This window comes from Sceloporus occidentalis, unplaced genomic scaffold (genome assembly GCF_023333645.1).
Source record: "Sceloporus occidentalis isolate IW3139 unplaced genomic scaffold, rSceOcc1.0.p SCAF_465, whole genome shotgun sequence".
Lineage (NCBI taxonomy): Eukaryota > Metazoa > Chordata > Lepidosauria > Squamata > Phrynosomatidae > Sceloporus > Sceloporus occidentalis.
In genome coordinates this window covers 112951-136829 of record NW_028317445.1, presented here as the reverse complement: position 1 = coordinate 136829, position 23879 = coordinate 112951, and the positions used below count along the sequence as shown (strand labels likewise).

General features: G+C 41.9%; 1 protein-coding gene across 1 annotated transcript; it reads right to left on the bottom strand.

Annotated features, from left to right (window-relative positions):
• Positions 1-2225: 2225 nt before the first annotated feature.
• On the bottom strand, positions 2226-5828 carry LOC149271742 (sperm acrosome membrane-associated protein 6-like). Its single transcript, XM_089507155.1, has 8 exons — positions 5663-5828; positions 5193-5267; positions 4933-4998; positions 4310-4387; positions 3777-3880; positions 3382-3541; positions 2513-2738; positions 2226-2295 (listed from the first exon to the last, which is right to left on the bottom strand). The coding sequence occupies exons 1-8, from the start codon at positions 5826-5828 to the stop codon at positions 2226-2228; spliced, it is 945 nt and encodes a 314-aa protein (XP_089363281.1).
• Between the last annotated feature and the right edge of the window lie 18051 nt (positions 5829-23879).

Sequence of the window (23879 nt, the reverse complement as noted above, 5' to 3'; positions counted from 1 at the left end):
TGGTCCCAAACCAGCAGATTTATGTAAAAAGTCTTCTGAAGCTGCTAAGCGGTCCTTGGGAGAAGCGGTGACGCTGCAGCATTTACTGTCTACAATAGAATGTTGATGCAGAAGACAGAGGGCTGACATCATAATGGTCACTAACACAGGCTGTAACATTTGATGACGTTACTGGATCATTTAACCCTTTCAGTACATGCCAATGGATTGCAGATAAGCCGTTTGTCCCCCAAAGACTAGGATTTTCTGGATGTCTCTGTGTGATTTCATCAGTTTTAGTCATTTGGCTTGACCTGTTTGCAGTTATGGATATGCGATTATCTGACCCTGTCCGGGAGACTTCGCTGGAGTTTCACCGATCACCGAGGACACGAGGAGACGTCTTATGATGTGATTGATATGAATGTGAATACGGACAGCTCCCCCTTATTACCGCCGAGTGAAGGGCAGTAATGAAATAAGTTACAGCTCATTTTCACGTGTTATTATTGTCTTTTTTCTGCTGGTCTGATTGTCGTTGAGATAGAATTCTCCAGCAGATCGGCCCTATCCGGCCCCCGTCTAGTCTGCCCGTTTCTCCTGCTGTAAAGACTCAAACCTTAATCAGCCGTTGGTCTCGTCTTAGATTCAGGAGCTGTATGTCTATCCCATGCATGTTTAATACCCTCACTGTATTACCCTCTACCACTTCTGCTGGGAGACTGTTCCACTTATCTACCACCCTCTTAGTAAAGTAAAAAAAAATGTATGTATTGCAATTATATAATTTGTATGTTGTATATAGTGATTTAACATTTCACCATATATTTTTTTTATATAAGGGGGGTAATATTCCTAATTTTGTTATTACTATTATTATGGTTTACTTAAATAAACAAAGGTATGTTTCTTGCTACATTTTTACATATATTTTGGTTTTTTTTGCAGTTTTTATTTTAATCGTTCATATATTTTTTCTTATATTTTTCCAGCTTTTGTGCGTTTGGTTTTCCCACACAGGCTGTCCAAGCAAATATATTTTGTGAAATGATAAAAATAAACCATTAATTTTTAAAACTTTTCTTACTTTACTGTATGTTTTTTCACCTGTCTAAAATGTTTCTGTGCAGTACTGTGTATATATATATATATATATATATATATATATGTGTGTGTATATACACCAGTATGTATATATATATATATATTATATACACACACATCATTTTACTGCTTATCCAGCTAGTGTTAAATGAGGTTCCAAGAACGAAGAAGAGAGGGGTTTGTGGGGGGGGGGGGGGTGCCCGCGTATAAATGTCATTTAACTCCTTTAATGTGTTTTGGTTACAAAATGAAATTGTTAGTGAGGTTAAGTCCTTCTAGCTCCGGAAGCGTTAAAGTGTAACTGAACTAACACCCTTTTTTTATTATTATTTTCACCTTAACTCCATAAAATAAACCCAATATGGTCTTATTTTACTGCACAAAGCTATAATCCCAAGGTTCTAAAGATGTCAACCTCTAATTACCCCTATAATGGTGCAATATATAATCCAAAATATTTTCCTTCCCCCAAAAATATTAATCCAAAAATAATTCAACCATAAATTTTATATGTTCAGTTTAATTTAAAAATAAAAATTATAATTATTGTCCTTGAGATAAAACCCGTTTGAATGCAGTTGTTTCCAATAAACGTATTTCAATGTGTTCTGGTGAAGTCTCCAAAAAGGAAAAAATGTAAAAAAGGAAATATAGAAAGGAAAAATACATTCTGTTAATTGCAATGTATAGTGAATATGTATTATGCCTTCTAGTGTTCCCTTTATATATTACATCTAGAAAGTATAAATGTTGAAAAATAAAATAATATAAAAATAAAATAATGCTTTGTGTGCTTAAAATAATTTTTTTTAATAATATTAAGGTTGATATAATAATAGTAATAATTAAACAATAAGCTGTCAATGGGATCAAAAGCACTAATGGAAATACTATTTAATATAAATACGATATAAAGTTGTTTATTTTTGATGTTTTAGGTGTCCAATAATCGGTTTGGCTTCTCAGGCCAATCACATGTAAACAGTTTAAATGAATAAAATAAATAATTAAAATAATGAAATAAAAAACACATAAAACTGAATTCTAGTACTACTTTTTTTACTTATTATACTACATAAATTCTACAGAGAACCTATAACTATATACATAATGTAAACGTGACGTATTCCGGTGAGATGTTCTTAGGGAATTCCCCTCATCCTGTCTTCCATCGATGAGAAGTCCACGTCATTGGCATAGTAGCAGACGGCTCTGTAAGAGAGTTAAAAGTGTTTTTTTATTATTCACATACATCTTCACCTTATACAATTTGTTCTTGAAAGGGAGATAGGGGTCACCTAATTATGTGCCTTTGGATAAATATAACAGATTGATAGCCGACGTTCTAAAGAATCAGTCCTGCAGTTAGAGAACCCAGGGGCTTATTCTGCTTTCAATGAACAAAGAGAAAAAAAGCTTTTCTTCTTACCCGCATGCCAGGATGACCAGCAGGACGGCAAGCGCAAAGGCCACGGTCAGGTAAATAGTGGCTTTACTGCTCAGTGATTTCTCCGACTCAAAGATGGTCTTCATGATGGAATCGGAGAAACGCGATGGAGGGGCAGGAGGCGCTATATCCAGCGACACAGGTGACCTCACAACCGCGTCAAATATTTCTCCCAGCTGGCTGTCTGCCGTGTACTCGATCCGGGATACTGAAACAGGGAATGGAGAGAATAAAATCACATTGTACCAGCGGTTATTTATTTTTTCATATATGATAATATATCCCTAGGCTATTTCTACCAAGATGACTAAAAGTTAACCATTTGTGCTGTGTCACCCACAGGACTCGCGTTCTATCTCTGGATAAAGTAACAAGGCAGCCAAGAGTCCCCCAATGACAGAAATTTGTCTAATTAAGGCATTTTAGTAGCCACAGTTACACAGTTACTTTTCCTTCCCCAATTCCCAATTATTGTTCACTAGCATTGGTCCCTTGAGTCCAATTCTACCCTCTCCCAGCTGCCATTGGAGAGAGAAGGCATGCTCTTAGAGACACCTAAGAGGTTACGAGACATACACATGAGTCTGCCACCCCGAAACGCTGAAATCTGACCGATTCCCTCTCCAATGGACTTGGTGAGATCCAGTCTCCTTACACTAAGGTCAGGATTTCAGAAGACACTTAAATGCAATTGCCCTCCACTTAATTCCTCGTGCCCGATGTGTCCCACTGGCTGGTGGTGAACATCTACTGAGATATATGAGGGAAAAGGATGGGAGAGTCAGGCATTGCATGGCGTCTTCCACCCAACAAATTAAAGGACATCAAAGTCCTTCATCTATGAAACTTACCGTTCAGAAAAAAGAATTTTATGGCAATGACATCATCATCCTCGTCTGTGATTTCACAGGCGTAGGTGCCCTGGTGGTAGGCCCTCGTCGGCTGAATCAAAAGAGTCAGGTCTTCTCCAGTATGAATGTTCTTAAAGTAGGAGAGGTCTTTCGTCCGGACCTAGAACATAATAAAAAAATAAAAATTAGGAATCTCTAAAAGATTTCAAAACATCAAATATTAGTGAGCAGAACGATCCATCTTATGTTTGAAAGTAGAATCCCAAAGCGAGAGTCTAAGTCCATTCTTTGGATATAGTGCAGCTGGGATACTTAGCGCTCCTCCGAGTGACCCCTTCTTTGTAAATACTACCCAGCAGCCAGGTCAGTAAATGATTAAGTGGGTTGGAACTTACTCTTTCTGCAAATTTCCACGTCACCGAAATATCCTCCGGGATGGGAAACGTGGTGTTGCAGTCGACGTATGTCCTTGCCGGTTCTCTGATGTGGACGTCTTCAACTGAAAATAGGAGAAGAGACGGTTTACGATGCGATAGAATCCTTGGGCAGCGCATTCTATATGATGATTAAAACTGTTTGCATCGACCCGCGATAACAAGAAACAGCTTGGAGTAGCAGGTTATATCTCTAAAGGTTTAAAGGGACACTCATCGTCTGTACTCCACACGCTCAGAACTCTGCTTCTCTTTCCTAATCTACGCAACTCTTACAAAACCTGTTACAAAGAGGAGCCCCGGTACTCCATGGGAAATATTACATCCAGGAACAATAGACGAGAATGCAGCGCGATTACAAATACTGCAGTTATTACCAAAACTCAATACTAAACATTTACTGCTATATTTTCTGAAAATTCTACTTTTTTTTAATGTTTCCTAGTTTTCTGCCTTAATATAACCATCTAAACTGGAAAGTAGATGATACGTACGAGGACAATCCACAGGGAGGTCGCACTCCACATCCAAGCACTCCTTGCAGCTGAACACTTGAGCCGCTTTCTGCAACCCTGCCGTAGAAAGAAAGAGATCAGAAGATTTATCAGAAGAGTCGCCACCGGATGAGATTTGAGCTTAAAACCCGTAACACCCTCTAACCCCAAACTCATTAATAAGACGTCTCCTGGGGGGCTTTCTAGGTTTTCTTTTCTGGAGGTGTTCTTTGGCCAGGAGTGGGTAACGGGTACGAGTATTTTGGGACTGGTGGGACTTGCCCCGGGATGAATCTGGCTGTCATTACTCGGGTTTACTTACCACAAGGAGGCTTGCACACATCGGGTTTGTGCTCTGGGGGGAAAAAAGGAAATAATTGTTAGTAGTGAATATATTACCGCGTGTTGGTACAAGATACATGGGTGACGTTACTTCTGTGTGTCTCTATGTGTCTTTAGAACCCAAATCATTGTGTCCCTCTGCCAACCCTCGTGTCCGTCTACCCTGATGCCCCCTTTTCTAAGAGCTCATAATATTTGCTGGGTATGAGGGCATCACAGGGGTTTACAGCCCCCCAAAACCCCCAATAATTTGTGTCTTAATTATCTGTTAGGAAACTTACTTGCTGCCATGTCCTTTATCCGTGCCGTGTACTCCGTGGCAAGACGTTCAAGGCTTATAAACCAATCTATAAACACAAGATACTGATCATTAAATGCATTCCCTCCCAAGTGCTCCTCTTTAGGAGAAACAGTCCCTCTGAATTCTAATAAAATGGCACGGAGCATGCATTCTGGTTTTTCACCTGCCTGAAACTCATAAAATTGCCCCCAAATGCACCATCCTGCCCCATATCTCCCATGAACTGGAGATCCAACTTACTATCAGAGTCCTCCTTCTTGATGCTCTTGGTATAGCCTTGAAGAAGTTCCTTCACCTTGTCTTTTTGGGAGTATGCTGGAATGACAAATACACAAATATATGACAAACATACAAGCCAAGTACCTAAAATATATAATAATGAAGCGGTAGCCCGGGCATGCGCGTCAATAGAAAATTATATCAGCATGTATAGCAGCTCACAATAAGACATAAGTTATTGGCAAAGCCACCTCAATCGAACCGCGGTAGCCCAAGAATATGAATTTTAGATCTACAATTATTGTTAATGGGGCACAGATTCCCACCGCCCCAGCTCCTAACATCAGTGACGACACCGCGCTAAGGTCAGTCCGTTTAGAGAACGTTCTATAGAATACGGACCCAACACTAAAGCCCCCCGACCCGTCACGTCACATGACGTCCCGTCCCCGCGCGGCTCAGTCTGAACGCCGATTAAATGATAAACTTACGTATCAGGATCTCACTGGCATTCTGGAAAAAGTACTTCACTTTGTCTTGACACTGTTTAACCTTCCATGATGTCCTCTCACTGATGAAGGTGCAGACATCTACCTGATCTTCTGGCGTGGTGAAACACGTGTAGCAACAGCGACTCAGTGATGGCGCTAAGCACATGACTATGAGCCACAGCGAGACGCAGCCGCGTCCGCATCCAAAATAAAGAGCTGGCATCTCGTGCCTGATCATTTGCTTCATTCGCAAATCCTGTACAAAACAAATAGGATTGAGCTCAGGGGCCACCCTGTTAGTTATCTTGGGGCCAGTAAATGCCCCTCCCCCCCAACCCTGCAAAGTTTAAGTAGTTTAAGTTTGAAAGTCCCTAAACCCTAAAGATGCTAAAGATGAGAACCATCAACATAAATTGGTGTCTAGTCACTGGAGTCCAAGTTGGCCTCTTAATCAAAGATTGGTTAAAAAGTATCAGGTTGATGTTATTTTTGGCCAACTTGGTCTGTGGTGAATAGCGCGTTGTAATGCTGCATGAGTTGGTTGTCATCAGTGTTGATCGTCTCCAAGATGGACTCGTCGCTAGGACTTTGGTTCTGGACCAGCAGAGATATCTAACCACGTCTGTACTCACCGGTCCTCGAAAGAGACTGAGAGCCGTCTGTGACGCGGCAGCATTTACAGCCTAGGATAGAATGTTCGTGGAGCAGGCGATGATGACATCACAATGGGCAGCAAGACAGGTTGCATCATTTCGTGACGTTACAGATACTTCAATCCTTTCAGTAGCATGCATGTTAAAGACTATTTCAGACTATTCATTCTACATTTTTAATCCAAAGCCAAAGATTTCTGGATCTCTCTGACTTTTGTGTTTTGGTCCCAAACCAGCAGATTTATGTAAAAAGTCTTCTGAAGCTGCTAAGCGGTCCTTGGGAGAAGCGGTGACGCTGCAGCATTTACTGTCTACAATAGAATGTTGATGCAGAAGACAGAGGGCTGACATCATAATGGTCACTAACACAGGCTGTAACATTTGATGACGTTACTGGATCATTTAACCCTTTCAGTACATGCCTATGGGATCGCAGATAAGCCATTTTAAGGCCATTGATTTTAAATTTGTCCCCCAAAGACTAGGATTTTCTGGATGTCTCTGTGTGATTTCATCAGTTTTAGTCATTTGGCTTGACCTGTTTGCAGTTATGGATATGCGATTATCTGACCCTGTCCGGGAGACTTCGCTGGAGTTTCACCGATCACCGAGGACACGAGGAGACGTCTTATGATGTGATTGATATGAATGTGAATACGGACAGCTCCCCCTTATTACCGCCGAGTGAAGGGCAGTAATGAAATAAGTTACAGCTCATTTTCACGTGTTATTACTGTCTTTTTTCTGCTGGTCTGATTGTCGTTGAGATAGAATTCTCCAGCAGATCGGCCCTATCCGGCCCCCGTCTAGTCTGCCCGTTTCTCCTGCTGTAAAGACTCAAACCTTAATCAGTCGTTGGTCTCGTCTTAGATTCAGGAGCCGTATGTCTATCCCATGCATGTTTAATACCCTCACTGTATTACCCTCTACCACTTCTGCTGGGAGACTGTTCCACTTATCTACCACCCTCTTAGTAAAGTAAAAAAAAATGTATGTATTGCAATTATATAATTTGTATGTTGTATATTGTGATTTAACATTTCACCATATATTCTTTTTATATAAGGGGGGTAATATTCCTAATTTTGTTATTACTATTATTATGGTTTACTTAAATAAACAAAGGTATGTTTCTTGCTACATTTTTACATATATTTGGGGTTTTTTTGCAGTTTTTATTTTAATCGTTCATATATTTTTTCTTATATTTTTCCGGCTTTTGTGCGTTTGGTTTTCCCACACAGGCTGTCCAAGCAAATATATTTTGTGAAATGATAAAAATAAACCATTAATTTTTAAAACTTTTCTTACTTTACTGTATGTTTTTTCACCTGTCTAAAATGTTTCTGTGCAGTACTGTGTGTATATATATATATATATATATATATATATATATATATATATATGTGTGTGTGTATATACACCAGTATGTATATATATATATATTATATACACACACATCATTTTACTGCTTATCCAGCTAGTGTTAAATGAGGTTCCAAGAACAAAGAAGAGAGGGGTTTGTGAGGGGGGGGTACCCACGTATAAATGTCATTTAACTCCTTTAAGGAGTTTTGGTTACAAAATGAAATTGTTAGTGAGGTTAAGTCCTTCTAGCTCCAGAAGCGTTAAAGTGTAACTGAACTAACACCCTTTTTTTATTATTATTTTCACCTTAACTCCATAAAATAAACCCAATATGGTCTTATTTTACTGCACAAAGCTATAATCCCAAGGTTCTAAAGATGTCAACCTCTAATTACCCCAATAATGGTGCAATATATAATCCAAAATATTTTCCTTCCCCCAAAAATATTAATCCAAAAATAATTCAACCATAAATTTTATATGTTCAGTTTAATTTAAAAATAAAAATTATAATTATTGTCTTTGAGATAAAACCCGTTTGAATGCAGTTGTTTCCAATAAACTTATTTCAATGTGTTCTGGTGAAGTCTCCAAAAAGAAAAAAATGTTAAAAAGGAAATATATAAAGGAAAAATACATTCTGTTAATTGCAATGTATAGTGAATATGTATTACTGCCCTCTAGTGTTCCCTTTATATATTACATCTAGAAAGTATAAATGTTAAAAAATAAAATAATATAAAAATAAAATAATGCTTTGTGTGCTTAAAATTATTTTTTTTAATAATATTAAGGTTGATATAATAATAGTAATAATTAAACAATAAGCTGTCAATGGGATCAATAGCACTAATGGAAATACTATTTAATATAAATACGATATAAAGTTGTTTATTTTTGATGTTTTAGGTGTCCAATAATCGGTTTGGCTTCTCAGGCCAATCACATGTAAACAGTTTAAATGAATAAAATAAATAATTAAAATAATGAAATAAAAAACACATAAAACTGAATTCTAGTACTACTTTTTTTACTTATTATACTACATAAATTCTACAGAGAACCTATAACTATATACATAATGTAAACGTGACGTATTCCGGTGAGATGTTCTTAGGGAATTCCCCTCATCCTGTCTTCCATCGATGAGAAGTCCACGTCATTGGCATAGTAGCAGACGGCTCTGTAAGAGAGTTAAAAGTGTTTTTTTATTATTCACATACATCTTCACCTTATACATTTTGTTCTTGAAAGGGAGATAGGGGTCACCTAATTATGTGCCTTTGGATAAATATAACAGATTGATAGCCGACGTTCTAAAGAATCAGTCCTGCAGTTAGAGATCCCAGGGGCTTATTCTGCTTTCAATGAACAAAGAGAAAAAAAGCTTTTCTTCTTACCCGCATGCCAGGATGACCAGCAGGACGGCAAGCGCAAAGGCCACGGTCAGGTAAATAGTGGCTTTACTGCTCAGTGATTTCTCCGACTCAAAGATGGTCTTCATGATGGAATCGGAGAAACGCGATGGAGGGGCAGGAGGCGCTATATCCAGCGACACAGGTGACCTCACAACCGCGTCAAATATTTCTCCCAGCTGGCTGTCTGCCGTGTACTCGATCCGGGATACTGAAACAGGGAATGGAGAGAATAAAATCACATTGTACCAGCGGTTATTTATTTTTTCATATATGATAATATATCCCTAGGCTATTTCTACCAAGATGACTAAAAGTTAACCATTTGTGCTGTGTCACCCACAGGACTCGCGTTCTATCTCTGGATAAAGTAACAAGGCAGCCAAGAGTCCCCCAATGACAGAAATTTGTCTAATTAAGGCATTTTAGTAGCCACAGTTACACAGTTACTTTTCCTTCCCCAATTCCCAATTATTGTTCACTAGCATTGGTCCCTTGAGTCCAATTCTACCCTCTCCCAGCTGCCATTGGAGAGAGAAGGCATGCTCTTAGAGACACCTAAGAGGTTACGAGACATACACATGAGTCTGCCACCCCGAAACGCTGAAATCTGACCGATTCCCTCTCCAATGGACTTGGTGAGATCCAGTCTCCTTACACTAAGGTCAGGATTTCAGAAGACACTTAAATGCAATTGCCCTCCACTTAATTCCTCGTGCCCGATGTGTCCCACTGGCTGGTGGTGAACATCTACTGAGATATATGAGGGAAAAGGATGGGAGAGTCAGGCATTGCATGGCGTCTTCCACCCAACAAATTAAAGGACATCAAAGTCCTTCATCTATGAAACTTACCGTTCAGAAAAAAGAATTTTATGGCAATGACATCATCGTCCTCGTCTGTGATTTCACAGGCGTAGGTGCCCTGGTGGTAGGCCCTCGTCGGCTGAATCAAAAGAGTCAGGTCTTCTCCAGTATGAATGTTCTTAAAGTAGGAGAGGTCTTTCGTCCGGACCTAGAACATAATAAAAAAATAAAAATTAGGAATCTCTAAAAGATTTCAAAACATCAAATATTAGTGAGCAGAACGATCCATCTTATGTTTGAAAGTAGAATCCCAAAGCGAGAGTCTAAGTCCATTCTTTGGATATAGAGCAGCTGGGATACTTAGCGCTCCTCCGAGTGACCCCTTCTTTGTAAATACTACCCAGCAGCCAGGTCATTAAATGATTAAGTGGGTTGGAACTTACTCTTTCTGCAAATTTCCACGTCACCGAAATATCCTCCGGGATGGGAAACGTGGTGTTGCAGTCGACGTATGTCCTTGCCGGTTCTCTGATGTGGACGTCTTCAACTGAAAATAGGAGAAGAGACGGTTTACGATGCGATAGAATCCTTGGGCAGCGCATTCTATATGATGATTAAAACTGTTTGCATCGACCCGCGATAACAAGAAACAGCTTGGAGTAGCAGGTTATATCTCTAAAGGTTTAAAGGGACGCTCATCGTCTGTACTCCACACGCTCAAAACTCTGCTTCTCTTTCCTAATCTACGCAACTCTTACAAAACCTGTTACAAAGAGGAGCCCCGGTACACCATGGGAAATATTACATCCAGGAACAATAGACGAGAATGCAGCGCGATTACAAATACTGCAGTTATTACCAAAACTCAATACTAAACATTTACTGCTATATTTTCTGAAAATTCTACTTTTTTTTAATGTTTCCTAGTTTTCTGCCTTAATATAACCATCTAAACTGGAAAGTAGATGATACGTACGAGGACAATCCACAGGGAGGTCGCACTCCACATCCAAGCACTCCTTGCAGCTGAACACTTGAGCCGCTTTCTGCAACCCTGCCGTAGAAAGAAAGAGATCAGAAGATTTATCAGAAGAGTCGCCACCGGATCAGATTTAAGCTTAAAACCCGTAACACCCTCTAACCCCAAACTCATTAATAAGACGTCTCCTGGGGGGCTTTCTAGGTTTTCTTTTCTGGAGGTGTTCTTTGGCCAGGAGTGGGTAACGGGTACGAGTATTTTGGGACTGGTGGGACTTCCCCCGGGATGAATCTGGCTGTCATTACTCGGGTTTACTTACCACAAGGAGGCTTGCATGCATCGGGTTTGTGCTCTGGGGGAAAAAAGGAAATAATTGTTAGTAGTGAATATATTACCGGGTGTTGGTACAAGATACATGGGTGACGTTACTTCTGTGTGTCTCTATGTGTCTTTAGAACCCAAATCATTGTGTCCCTCTGCCAACCCTCGTGTCCGTCTACCCTGATGCCCCCTTTTCTAAGAGCTCATAATATTTGCTGGGTATGAAGGCATCACAGGGGTTTACAGCCCCCCAAAACCCCCAATAATTTGTGTCTTAATTATCTGTTAGGAAACTTACTTGCTGCCATGTCCTTTATCCGTGCCGTGTACTCCGTGGCAAGACGTTCAAGGCTTATAAACCAATCTATAAACACAAGATACTGATCATTAAATGCATTCCCCCCCCAAGTGCCCCTCTTTAGGAGAAACAGTCCCTCTGAATTCTAATAAAATGGCAGGGAGCATGCATTCTGGTTTTTCACCTGCCTGAAACTCATAAAATTGCCCCCAAATGCACCATCCTGCCCCATATCTGCCTTATTTAATCTTATGGATGAACTGGAGATCCAACTTACTATCAGAGTCCTCCTTCTTGATGCTCTTGGTATAGCCTTGAAGAAGTTCCTTCACCTTGTCTTTCTGGGAGTATGCTGGAATGACAAATACACAAATATATGACAAACATACAAGCCAAGTACCTAAAATATATAATAATGAAGCGGTAGCCCGGGCATGCGCGTCAATAGAAAATTATATCAGCATGTATAGCAGCTCACAATAAGACATAAGTTATTGGCAAAGCCACCTCAATCGAACCGCGGTAGCCCAAGAATATGAATTTTAGCTCTACAATTATTGTTAATGGGGCACAGATTCCCACCGCCCCAGCTCCTAACATCAGTGACGACACCGCGCTAAGGTCAGTCCGTTTAGAGAACGCTCTATAGAATACGGACCCAACACTAAAGCCCCCCGACCCGTCACGTCACATGACGTCCCGTCCCCGCGCGGCTCAGTCTGAACGCCGATTAAATGATAAACTTACGTATCAGGATCTCACTGGCATTCTGGAAAAAGTGCTTCACTTTGTCTTGACACTGTTTAACCTTCCATGATGTCCTCTCACTGATGAAGGTGCAGACATCTACCTGATCTTCTGGCGTGGTGAAACACGTGTAGCAACAGCGACTCAGTGATGGCGCTAAGCACATGACTATGAGCCACAGCGAGACGCAGCCGCGTCCGCATCCAAAATAAAGAGCTGGCATCTCGTGCCTGATCATTTGCTTCATTCGCAAATCCTGTACAAAACAAATAGGATTGAGCTCAGGGGCCACCCTGTTAGTTATCTTGGGGCCAGTAAATGCCCCTCCCCCCCAACCCTGCAAAGTTTAAGTAGTTTAAGTTTGAAAGTCCCTAAACCCTAAAGATGCTAAAGATGAGAACCATCAACATAAATTGGTGTCTAGTCACTGGAGTCCAAGTTGGCCTCTTAATCAAAGATTGGTTAAAAAGTATCAGGTTGATGTTATTTTTGGCCAACTTGGTCTGTGGTGAATAGCGCGTTGTAATGCTGCATGAGTTGGTTGTCATCAGTGTTGATCGTCTCCAAGATGGACTCGTCGCTAGGACTTTGGTTCTGGACCAGCAGAGATATCTAACCACGTCTGTACTCACCGGTCCTCGAAAGAGACTGAGAGCCGTCTGTGACGCGGCAGCATTTACAGTCTAGGATAGAATGTTCGTGGAGCAGGCGATGATGACATCACAATGGGCAGCAAGACAGGTTGCATCATTTCGTGACGTTACAAGATACTTCAATCCTTTCAGTAGCATGCACGTTAAAGACTATTTCAGACTATTCATTCTACATTTTTAATCCAAAGCCAAAGATTTCTGGATCTCTCTGACTTTTGTGTTTTGGTCCCAAACCAGCAGATTTATGTAAAAAAGTATTCTGAAGCTGCTAACCGGTCCTTGGGAAAAGCGGTGACGCTGCAGCATTTACTGTCTACAATAGAATGTTGATGCAGAAGACAGAGGGCTGACATCATAATGGTCACTAACACAGGCTGTAACATTCGATGACGTTACTGGATCATTTAACCCTTTCAGTACATGCCTATGGGATCGCAGATAAGCCGTTTTAAGGCCATCGATTCTAAATGTGTCCCCCAAAAACTAGGATTTTTGATTCTGATTGTCATTGAGTTAGAATTCGCCGGCAGATCGGCCCCATTTGGCCCCCGTTGAGTCTCCCGTTTCTCCTGCTGTAAAGACTCAAACCTTAATCAGTCGTTGGTCTCGTCTTACATTCAGGAGCCGTATGTCTATCCCGTGCATGTTTAATACCCTCACTGTATTACCCTCAACCACTTCTGCTGGGATGCTGTTCCAGTTATCTACCACCCTCTTAGTAAACAAATTATTTATTGCAATTATATATTTTGTATGTTGCATATTGTGATTTAACGTGAATGTTTTCTTATATTTTTCCAGCGTTTGTGCGTTTACCTGAGAAATGAAGTTTGGTTTTCCCACACAGGCTGTCCAAGCAAATGTATTTTGTGAAATGATAAAAATAAACCAATCATTTTTAAAAGTATTCTTACTTTACTGTATGTTTTTTCACCTGTTTAAAACGATTCTGCGCAGTACTGTGTGTATATATATATATATGTGTGTCTGTGTGTGTGTGTATATATATAGCGGTGTATATATATATATATATATATATATATATATATATATATATATATATACATCATTTTGCTGCGTATCCAGCTAGTGTTAAATGAGGACACCGTTCTGTTTGAATATTCTTTCCCCCCCAAAAAAATCCCAAATAAATGAAAATGTATAGGAAATAGATTCCAGGAACGAAGAAGAGAGGGGTTTTTTTGGGGGGGGGTGCCCGCGTATAAAAGTCATTTAACTCCTTTAATGTGTTTTGGTTACAAAATGAAATTGTTAGTGAGGTTCTTCTAGCTCTGGAAGCGTTAGAGTGTAACTGAACTAACACCCTTTTTTTTTCCTCGGGTATTTTGGGAATGATAAGTGAATGTAAAGTGTTAATGTCTACCTGCAAAGCAGTCTAGAGATGAAAGAGTTAATTGAGTTTCATCTGTCCCGCTGTAAAGACTCCAACCCGGTCCCGTCTTGGATTCAGGAGCCGTATGTCGTATCTTATGCGTGTTCAAATTCCCTCATTGTATAAGCCTCTACCACTTCTGCTGGGAGGCTGCTCCACTTATCCACCACCCTCTCAGCAACGTAAAAAAATGTATTACATTACATCTAAGCTCTAGTTTTAGCTGGACTTTGGTTCTAACATTTCTGCTCCTTGTGGAAACTCCTTTTATGTTCCTTTTTTTCCCTGGAGGTCTGGAAGTCTCGATGAAGTAACCAATGGCCTGATGGTGGGCCACTGGCCGACAGCACCTGATACTTACCCAAGTGTTCCATCCGGCTGGGCACTTATGTCATTTGATGGCCACGAGCCTTAAAGTACCAGGACCACCTTGTCACCCCCAGTCCTGCTCTGTTGATAGATCTGTATGGTGTCTTCTGTGAGGACCAAACCCAAACCACTAGGGTTTCCCACCCTCCGACACTCAAGCAAAACAAAATAATTGTATCTGCTCCTTGGTTTTATTAGGGGAAAGCCTGATGCTACCTCTAGATAAGCAAGACTGAAGGGTCGTTCCTGAGAGACCAGACGCGTTTCGCGGTCTGGGACCTTTAGCCTCATTCCCTGCTACAGACGGCGTGACGTAACTCCAGCTTTCACATTTATGGAATCAGGAACCAGCTTGACATTTCCCACTTTAAAATAATAAAATAAAAAAGAACACAGACTCGCTTTCTTTCCTTTAGATTTATTAGACCAACGAATTGTTTCAGAAATGTTATTAGATTAGAGACAGCTAAGAACGAGCGAGATTACCATATGCCGCCGACCCTGCCAGATGGAGTTTCTGAGCACTGTGGTTTCCTTCAGCCTGTCATAGTCGTCTGTAGCGACTCCGGTGTCTAAAACTCGTCAGCGGACCTCCTCGTGGCTTGGACGCTAGAAAAACATAACCTAATAAAGAGACATCTGGCGAGCCTCGTAGAAAACCCTCGAACGGTACCAATTCTACTAAAAACCATGATTTTATTGTCTGCCGATGGCAGAAGAAACTCCAAAATGTTCAAAAAGTATAGACTACAAACTTTGACGGTTTCTAGAATGATCTTGTTGGATTGAGAAGAGGTCCACTTCATTCGGTATTTTGGGAGCCCAGGATCTCTGGGACTGGTGGCCAACCCTAAATATGTTTGTTATCAACCAAAACTTTTATTCAAGACGTTCTTCAAAGTAACAAAGTAACAACCTTCATGTTGACGGAAAGATTCTGTCTTCTGGGCGGCTCGTGGATCTGGATCATTGGTGTTGCGTTGGCGTTGAGAGCGCGTGGAGCTCAGCTCCTCAGAACCTCACCTGTGACATTTGTCTTCCTCACAGGTTAAGGGTCTCAGGGACAGAGAGTCACGCTGGGAAGGTCATCCCATGCCATGGCATATCGGACCGATTCCCCCACCCCATCCTTACCTGCCGAGAGAGAGAGAAGGAAACAAGCATTAAAGGTCCAGCAACACATGGGTGGGTTTCATAAGTCTAAGTGATTAAAAGAATTACAAACCCTGCCTGAAATTAACGAGTAACAGAAAAAAAACAACCTCAAAAGGGTACAAGTAACTATAAACACAGAGAACCTGCCGGCAGATCGGCCCCATTCGGCCCCCATCTAGTCTGCCCGCTTGTCCTGCTGTAAAGACTCAAACCTTAATCAGTCATTGGTCTCGTCTTAGATTCAGGAGTCTATCCCATGCATGTTTAAATCCCCTCACTGTATTACCCTCTACCACTTCTGCTGGGAGGCCGTTCCACTTATCTACCCACCATACATTTTAGTTCTAGGATGCTGCAGATCCTTTTTTGTTTAATTTTGTTCCATGATGATGTCAAGAGCTCTAAAATTGTCATTTATTTTTTGACAAGGAAAATTATTTTATTTTGGGAATAAAAGATTAACAATAATCCTTTTTAATCACTTATCAATCGAAACAATAGTACAGCAGTACGTAACACTAAAGCAAACGGTATGAATGAGAACTTTATGAGAACAACAAATCGAGAACTGTTCCGTGTCTCCCTCTCTCCGGGTTCTGCATAAACCCTGGAAACATTTTGAGATTTATTAGCTGTACGTATTATTATTATTATTATGATTTTATTATTATTATTATTATTATTATTATTATTATTATTATTATTATTTTATTATTATTACTTTATTTTTATTATTATTATGCTCATTATTTTTATTATTATGCTCATTATTTGTATTATTTTTTTATATTATTATTATTATTATTATTATTTTGATTATTTACACAGAGTCTGCTCAGTATTGGGGAGAAAAAAAAACATTTTTTTAATCTTAAAAGTGTAAACTTTTTAGAAAAATAAAAAAAAGAGCCTTTTAGGAAATATTTTAGAATAATAAAACAACATAGAAAATAAGAATATACCGTATTATTTATGACATTTAAATAACTGTTTAACTGTTTAGCCACCAGATCAGCTTAGCTGGTAAGGGGGCTTCATGTTCACAGCCCTATGAAGCCCCTATATGCTTGTGACTCGTATACATTAATGCTTTCCACTTCCGAACATGAAATGTATTTTATTACAATAGTCCATGTTTTGGTCAATACATTTCCATGCAGCCTGACCAGCACAAGGTATAAATCAAAAACCAGCTACTGCCAGAGGGGACCCTGGAACCTTTGAGAGACCCTATGGGGCGTAATGTACGTTTTTCTCCTGCGAATGTAACAAAGGGGTGCTTTCCAGAATATTTCATATCCTGATTTATATGCAGAGACCACCTGTTCCAACGTCCGCCCCGGCCCCGCATACCCCTATCTCAGGAAGCTTGCGTTCGGATCTGTTTCCTTTGTCGCTCGGTAAGCGGCATTGCCGTTATCTCCTGAATTTGCCGCATGGACACCTTGCGTGGCTGTCTAGAAAGTCGTTAATCAATCCCGCGCAAGGATCATTGAAGTAACAGGTACCTTAGCGCTCTAACGTTACTGTGATACAATGAATGACACTGCGGAAGGACAGCAGCATTACTTTGTGACTGCCGGCGGACGGGGCGTTGGGGCCACCATAGTTGGTCGTCCTTTAAGAAATGGCAGATTGGGTTGGCATGTTAAGTCTGCGCGTCTCTTATACGGGGCGGATTAGCAGGTCCTTTTCCCTTCGCTTGGTTGTGAATACAGATCAGGACTAAGTCGAACAAAATTCAGTAGACGGACAGTTCAAGAACCTTTAAGGAACCAACGGCAAGCGCATGCACATCCGTATATCTCTATATGCATGTATGAAGACAAACGCGGCAATCGGATCAAACAATAGATCCCACCGAAGCATATAAAATGGGGCTCACTGCGTCTCGTTGGGTTCTTCTTACCTGCCCGTGGTCCTGCTCCTCTGCATCCATCTCACGGAACAAAAGCGCTCGTGGACTAAGAAACACAGGATGAGATTAGTCAAATCAGGAGAAATATGAGAATTAAGAATGATTAGAACGACTCAGTCTCTTGATATCTGGAAATAAGTATAAAAGGCTTTACCTAAAGGGACCTCCTAGTCTACCTCCTTTTGGTGGCTTCGGTAATTCCCATGAACGTTCTAAGCCAACGGTTTCCCGCAAGTATAATGTAATCAAAGATGATATATAAGCGCGTACCTATTCCGCCCCAAGAGCTATTCATCAGAGCTCCTGGCTTATGGAGAGCGCATCCATTATCCGTGTCCTTACTTTGCCCTGCGTGTGCTAGACTGCAGTTTAGGGAGTGGTGTCACGGAGCACATGCTCCGAGAAGACGTCGAGTGGCCTAAATGAGTTGCGTTCCCTCGCCGTCCAAAATGGTGTGATGTCTGAGCGCAGCTAAGCAGTCTGGGTAACATATGCATCTCGCCGAGAGCTTGGGGACAGGTTTCCACGCCTCTCATGTCTGATGCAGACACAAGGAGCTCAGAAGACCCCTTAAGACTAATTGTTTAGCGTTCCTCCATTGTTATACATACAGGATATCTAGACGTGTTTTTTTTCCTGACGATACCTATATTTTGGGGGGGGGGTTGTAATACGGAACTCTTTAGATGTCTAGTACCAACCAACAAAAAGATTATACTCGAGTCGAAGCCTGATTCGTATCGCAAATAGTTAAATGGAGGCATTCTATTGGAAATAGTGGATTTTAGTTGTTTTTGTGTTTCGAAAGGAACCCAGACGCGTTCACAATAAGTTCTGCGTAATTTGGGAATAACTAAAATAAATTCCTATTTATAATAACCCCCCCCCCCGAACAGATTTATTTTGCCGCCGAGAGGCAGAGACGGACCGTCACCAAGGTGTCACAAAGAACATTGCGTTGTAAATGGGGTCTACACCCAGGCCAACAGACGGATCAGCAGACATAAAGCGATGGCGATGGCCAGAAGATTTAAGGCAGCTCATCCCAGACATACAAAATGATATAGACCGGCGCACACACACACATACTAACAATAAGGCACATGCAGGTGGTACCCGGGAGCACACGCTCTAGCACTGACACACACGCTAAGATGATAAGACAATGACCCACCTTGTCTGAGACACAGCAAAGGAATATACAGACTGCGGACGCAGGTAACAAAGTAGCAACAGATGACAACTTAGATTCTAGGTATCGACTTTAGCCCTGATGTTCTAGGTGTACCTTTACATTAACAAAGAACTCGAGAGATAATGCACGGAACGACCAAATCTAGAAGTTCAAACAAAAAAAAAGGGGGACAAATCCCCGCCGAGCGTCTCGGACATAGAACAACACTCGCAAACACAATAGACGCACAAAGGATGGCACTCTCATGCCAACCCACCAGCGAAACACAGGCAGAAAACACAGATCTACACGGAAACTGGCATAGAACACGCAAAGAGCAGTGTATGGAGACATTCATGGCATTCAATCACCCGTGTGTCCTGTGCCTAGAACGGTATTTACGCAGACATAGAAGAAGACATTTGGAATTGGACTAACCTGCCAGTGCTCGTCCGCGTGTTGGAGGGAACATAGAACATCACATAGGCAAAAGGCTATACATACATGTGCACACACACACACACACATATATCTATTCGGACTTAGACGTAGAAGGGCATGCAGAAACGGAGGCTAGACATAAAAATGAAGAAATAATTAGAGGGTCTAATCTCAGAGCTAAATCAAGGCGTGAAAGGAGAGAAGGTGTCAGACCGCAACGCTCTCGTCTGCTTTCTTTGATGTAGATGAAGGAACGCAAAAGACAGAAGCAGACAAAGAGCAGTGATACCCACTCAAGCCCATCCACACTCGGTACCTGACCTCGAGTCCCCTGTTTGCTGTCTGTCTTCTCATCCTCTGACTCTGCTAAAGGAGAGCATCATAAGAGAGAGAGAGGCTGGTGCCCCCCCTCCTCCCGCTCCTCCCCTCCCTCCGTCTGCCCTCACATACACTCTCACCCTTCTCCCTCCCATCAACCTGGCAACCAGAGGCTCGTATCCCGCTGAGCAGCGTGTATAGCGCAAGGCTGCCTCTGTAACAGGTAGCATATCTGTACTCGGTATCCATGCTCACGATGCGTAGAAGGCCTCCAGAGCCAAGGCAAAGAGCATTCTCCTGGAACCCGTCTCCCTTCACCTGTTACCTACTCGTTAACATCTTTCCTCCAGGGTTCTCCATCGCTTAGACTCGGCTTTCCCTTGTATCCTATTTTCCCTTTCGCTTCTGTATCTCCCTCCTTTTTTTCTTTCTTTCTTGTCTCTGTCGTTCTATCCCCTTCGATCAGATTTTTTTTCTCTTCACATTCCTTCACCTTTGTTCATTCTCTACCTGCTGCTCTACCCCTCCCCTTACCTCTTTGTCTCGCTCCTTTCATCTTGCTGCTGTCTCTTTCCTCTCCACCTTCCAAGACCTCTTCCTCTAGTTTTACCATCGCTACGCCTTTCACCGCCATAGTCTTTTGGCTGCACTTTTGCCCTCATTTTTCAGTTTGGCGATGGCGTTTAATAATGTTCCGTTTTCCCTACCCTGGCTCTCTCTCTGTCTTTTTTTCTTGATGCCAATGAAAAAGAAGCCATAATAACGTCTACCTTTTTATAATCTCATTATTCCTCTATTCACCATTATTCCTCATTTCTTCTACCCTATCCCTCTCCTTTGTTGTCGGTCGATCGGCTTTAGTTTATGCTTTTACCCTACCTCTTCTTGGTGTTTTTCTTGTCTCCTTGTGTCTCAGTCCATCCTCTCTCCCTTCTTCCTCTATGCTCTTTTCTCCATTCTCTCTCTCTCTCCCCCCCTTTGCTCTCTCTCTCTCTCTGTCCTCCCTCCCCTCCCCGTCTCTCTCTCTCTCCCCGCCCCTGGGCTGCCTTTCAGTTCCAGACAGGCAGAAAGCGCAATGCGGCTCTGCTCAGGATGGGGGAATTTATTAAACTTGTCTGGACCAAGACAGAAAGAAAGGGAGGGTGTGCGTCTGCATGTGGGGTGATGGGGCAGAGGAGCCCCAAGGGAAGACATAGGCTGGGGGGGGGGGGCATGGAGGACTGGGTGGCCAAAAAATGGGACAGGAGATATGGGGACATTTTCTGTGCATGCTGGGTACAACTATTAACCCTTTTTTTCCTTTTAATCAGAGCAATGTGGTATTGTTCTGCTGGGCTGCACAGTATTTAACACTCTGTGTGCCAGAAGGTTTAACACTTTGTGTGCCAGATAGTTAATACACCATTTATCGACTCTCGTGGTTACCAAGTTCCCATTTGCTTTTTTGTGAACATCTCCTTCGGCATAAGGCACGCATTGTCCATGCCTGCACCCCTCCCAGCTCTTTAAGCGTTAAATGGCCATTTAATATGAAAATATGTTATTTCATCTGAATTCCATGTCTGTTTTATAGGCTCTGTTTTTAACATGCCCCCACGGCCCTACAGATTGCAGAACGCGTCGGTCCCTGGGACACTTCTCTGAGTCCGACGCAGTCATTACGAGTTATGGAGTCCCCTTTGTAAAAATGGATTTTGTGTTTCCAGCTTCTTCTGATGCATGATTTTTTTTTTATCCCATGTTATTTTATTACGCCTGTTTGTAAACGTGCCGTGCATCCTTACCATTTGATATTTTCGTACCAGCAACTTAATCCATGTCTAGCGTTTTCGTCTATAAAGCTATCCATATATTTCCCACCCTGTGTCTAGACGGGTACGTGCCTGAATAAATTTGGGTGGCTTTATGCGGATACATAACGCTGTATGACGGTGTCAGAGTGCTCTTTGGTGTCCGATTTTATTTTAACATTATATATTTTTATACCGTCTAGATTCTGGATTCATCCTATTTGATGCATATGTCTGCATAATGCTGGAGTTGTATATATGGAAATTTCTGTCTGTCTCTGGTTCAGTTCATTGAGAGGCAGTGATAAATTTAGCTGCTTTACACTATATCAGCCACCAGGGGGTGACATAAGACCTAACATCAGTGTGTGTGCTCTCCATGTATTACTCATATATGACCAGTGGGTGGCGCTGTTGGGAAAGTCTGCTAATAGCACTAAGTATACTGAGCTCTGACACACTAGAAGACTAGTTATGGGTTAGGGTTTGAGTTAGCGTACATCAAGCCTAGGATCAGCAGAGGGCGCCAAAAGACCAAGGAGTAATAATGTAACCGTGCGTGTTCAGCGGGGTATCTGAAACATCATTTAGCCTCCTGCTGCATATCAGAGCAGACATTAAAGTGTGAATAGAGACATTTGTTATCAACTGACTCTATATGAAGTATCCAAGTCCTTGTAGGATACAAAAAAAATGGCTACCTCTAGCCCAACCTGCCACATACTCGCCCATGGCTTGGAATGGGTGAAACTGGTTCATTTTGGTTGAATTGTCCTCATCATTGAAGCACAGAATCAGAAATTTGTGATCTACTTCAACAGCACATTTTGCTTAGCCTTGGCTGCCTTTACCCACGGTAATTGCCCTGCGGCTTTACTGTACATCCTGTTCACCTGTCTTTGTTTTATGATGCAGATGTGGCGAGACTTGCCGTAAGAATATGTGTCTCGAGATGCTCTGATGGGCAACTTTGATCTGCATTTGACTTTTGATTTCCTAAAAGAGAATTGGTGAATAAAACCCAGGTTTTCCTCTCTGCCCCTTTCCTGACTACATTCTTCCGCCCCTCATCGATGCCCATTTACATCCTTATAAACCCAACAGTACTATCTGCGGCCTTCTTTGATGTTTGACTTTAAGGCCAATAACATTAACCTTCGACTTCAGTCAGCAATGTCTGGTTTTTTGACCCCCATCATCCAATATTCGCACCTTTCCTTTTTACACGGACGTGCGCTTATTCTTTTGCTCCAGGTTACTCCAGGTTTTTGTCAATTGTTCACCACTTCTTGGATTTCAGCTTCGTCGTCATGGCCAAGCCCCGGGGAAAGATAGGAGGCTGTACAGTTATCTCCTGTGGTGTTATCCTCAACTATACAACCTACTACCTCAGCCCGGAACCCACCGAACTCAACAAGAAAGTTGCCAGGACCCGCAGAGGAGAAGACCACGCACAAGGTCATCTCATGAAATCATTGAACAGAGAGAAAACTGAACTTGTGTTGGGAGCTACTACAAGCAATGGCAAAATAGAAATCTTGAGGGCCATCGTAGATAAAATATACAGCCCAAAACTTTGGGGCTCCAGGACGGCTATGAGCAGTGGAGCAGCAAAACCTTAAGACGATAGACATTCAGCATGGCAGGACAAAATGGAAGCGTCAAGATGGCAGAGTGAGAACATTGAGACACTAAGCACATGGTAAACATTGAGTCGGTCCAGAGATACATCAAGCCAAGTGCATAACCAACAAAGAACATCAAGCTTGCTGGAAGTACGTGGAGAACACAATACTAATGGAGGTTTTTATGTCACCAACCAACGCTTTGGCTGTGATATCGCTTACGCCGCCGTAGCTAAGCCGACACAGACCCGCACACTCGAGCTTGTGAGATGGGCACAGCACAAGTTCGGATCTACGGGTTTATGGCAACCAGCAGAACATCTAACGTTCTACAGAAAGTGACCACCTAGATGTTCTCAAGGGAGTGGATCGCGAGGAACCGAATGCATAGAAGAACAAGATGAGGTAAACGTTGGCTTTCCCTGCTTTTACCCTCATTTATATTTTTATGTCTTGCAAATGCAACATTGTGCCCCAAACTTCCAATATTGCTCATGTTATTTAGAAATAAGAAGTTGAGGCTTCTGCCTGCTGCTTTGTATATGTGTCCGGTCTTTTTTATACCCCTGTCCTCAGTTGTCTCACGCATCTCTTCTGCCGAAACCCACCCATGTCGGATTAGTTTGGCAAGTGTCGGCCATGTTACATGCTGACCGATGGGGGTGGAGGTATTGGGCCCCGTGCCATGACACTGGGAGCGGTATTGCATTTTTCGCGTCCCCTCTTTCCTTCCTCCCGACTCCCTCCCTCTGGACAGTCCCCAACGCAAATGAAAGGAACAAAGGAGAAAAAAA

Excerpts from the sequence above, each read along its gene's own strand:
- LOC149271742 (XM_089507155.1), bottom strand. The coding sequence starts at position 5,828 with ATGTGCTTAGCGCCATCACTGAGTCGCTGTTGCTACACGTGTTTCACC. Across the intron at positions 5,268-5,662 it reads TGCCAGTGAGATCCTGATAC|CATACTCCCAAAAAGACAAG; the intron begins GTAAGTTTATCA and ends TTGTCATTCCAG. Across the intron at positions 2,739-3,381 it reads AAAATTCTTTTTTCTGAACG|TATCCCGGATCGAGTACACG; the intron begins GTAAGTTTCATA and ends TCCCTGTTTCAG.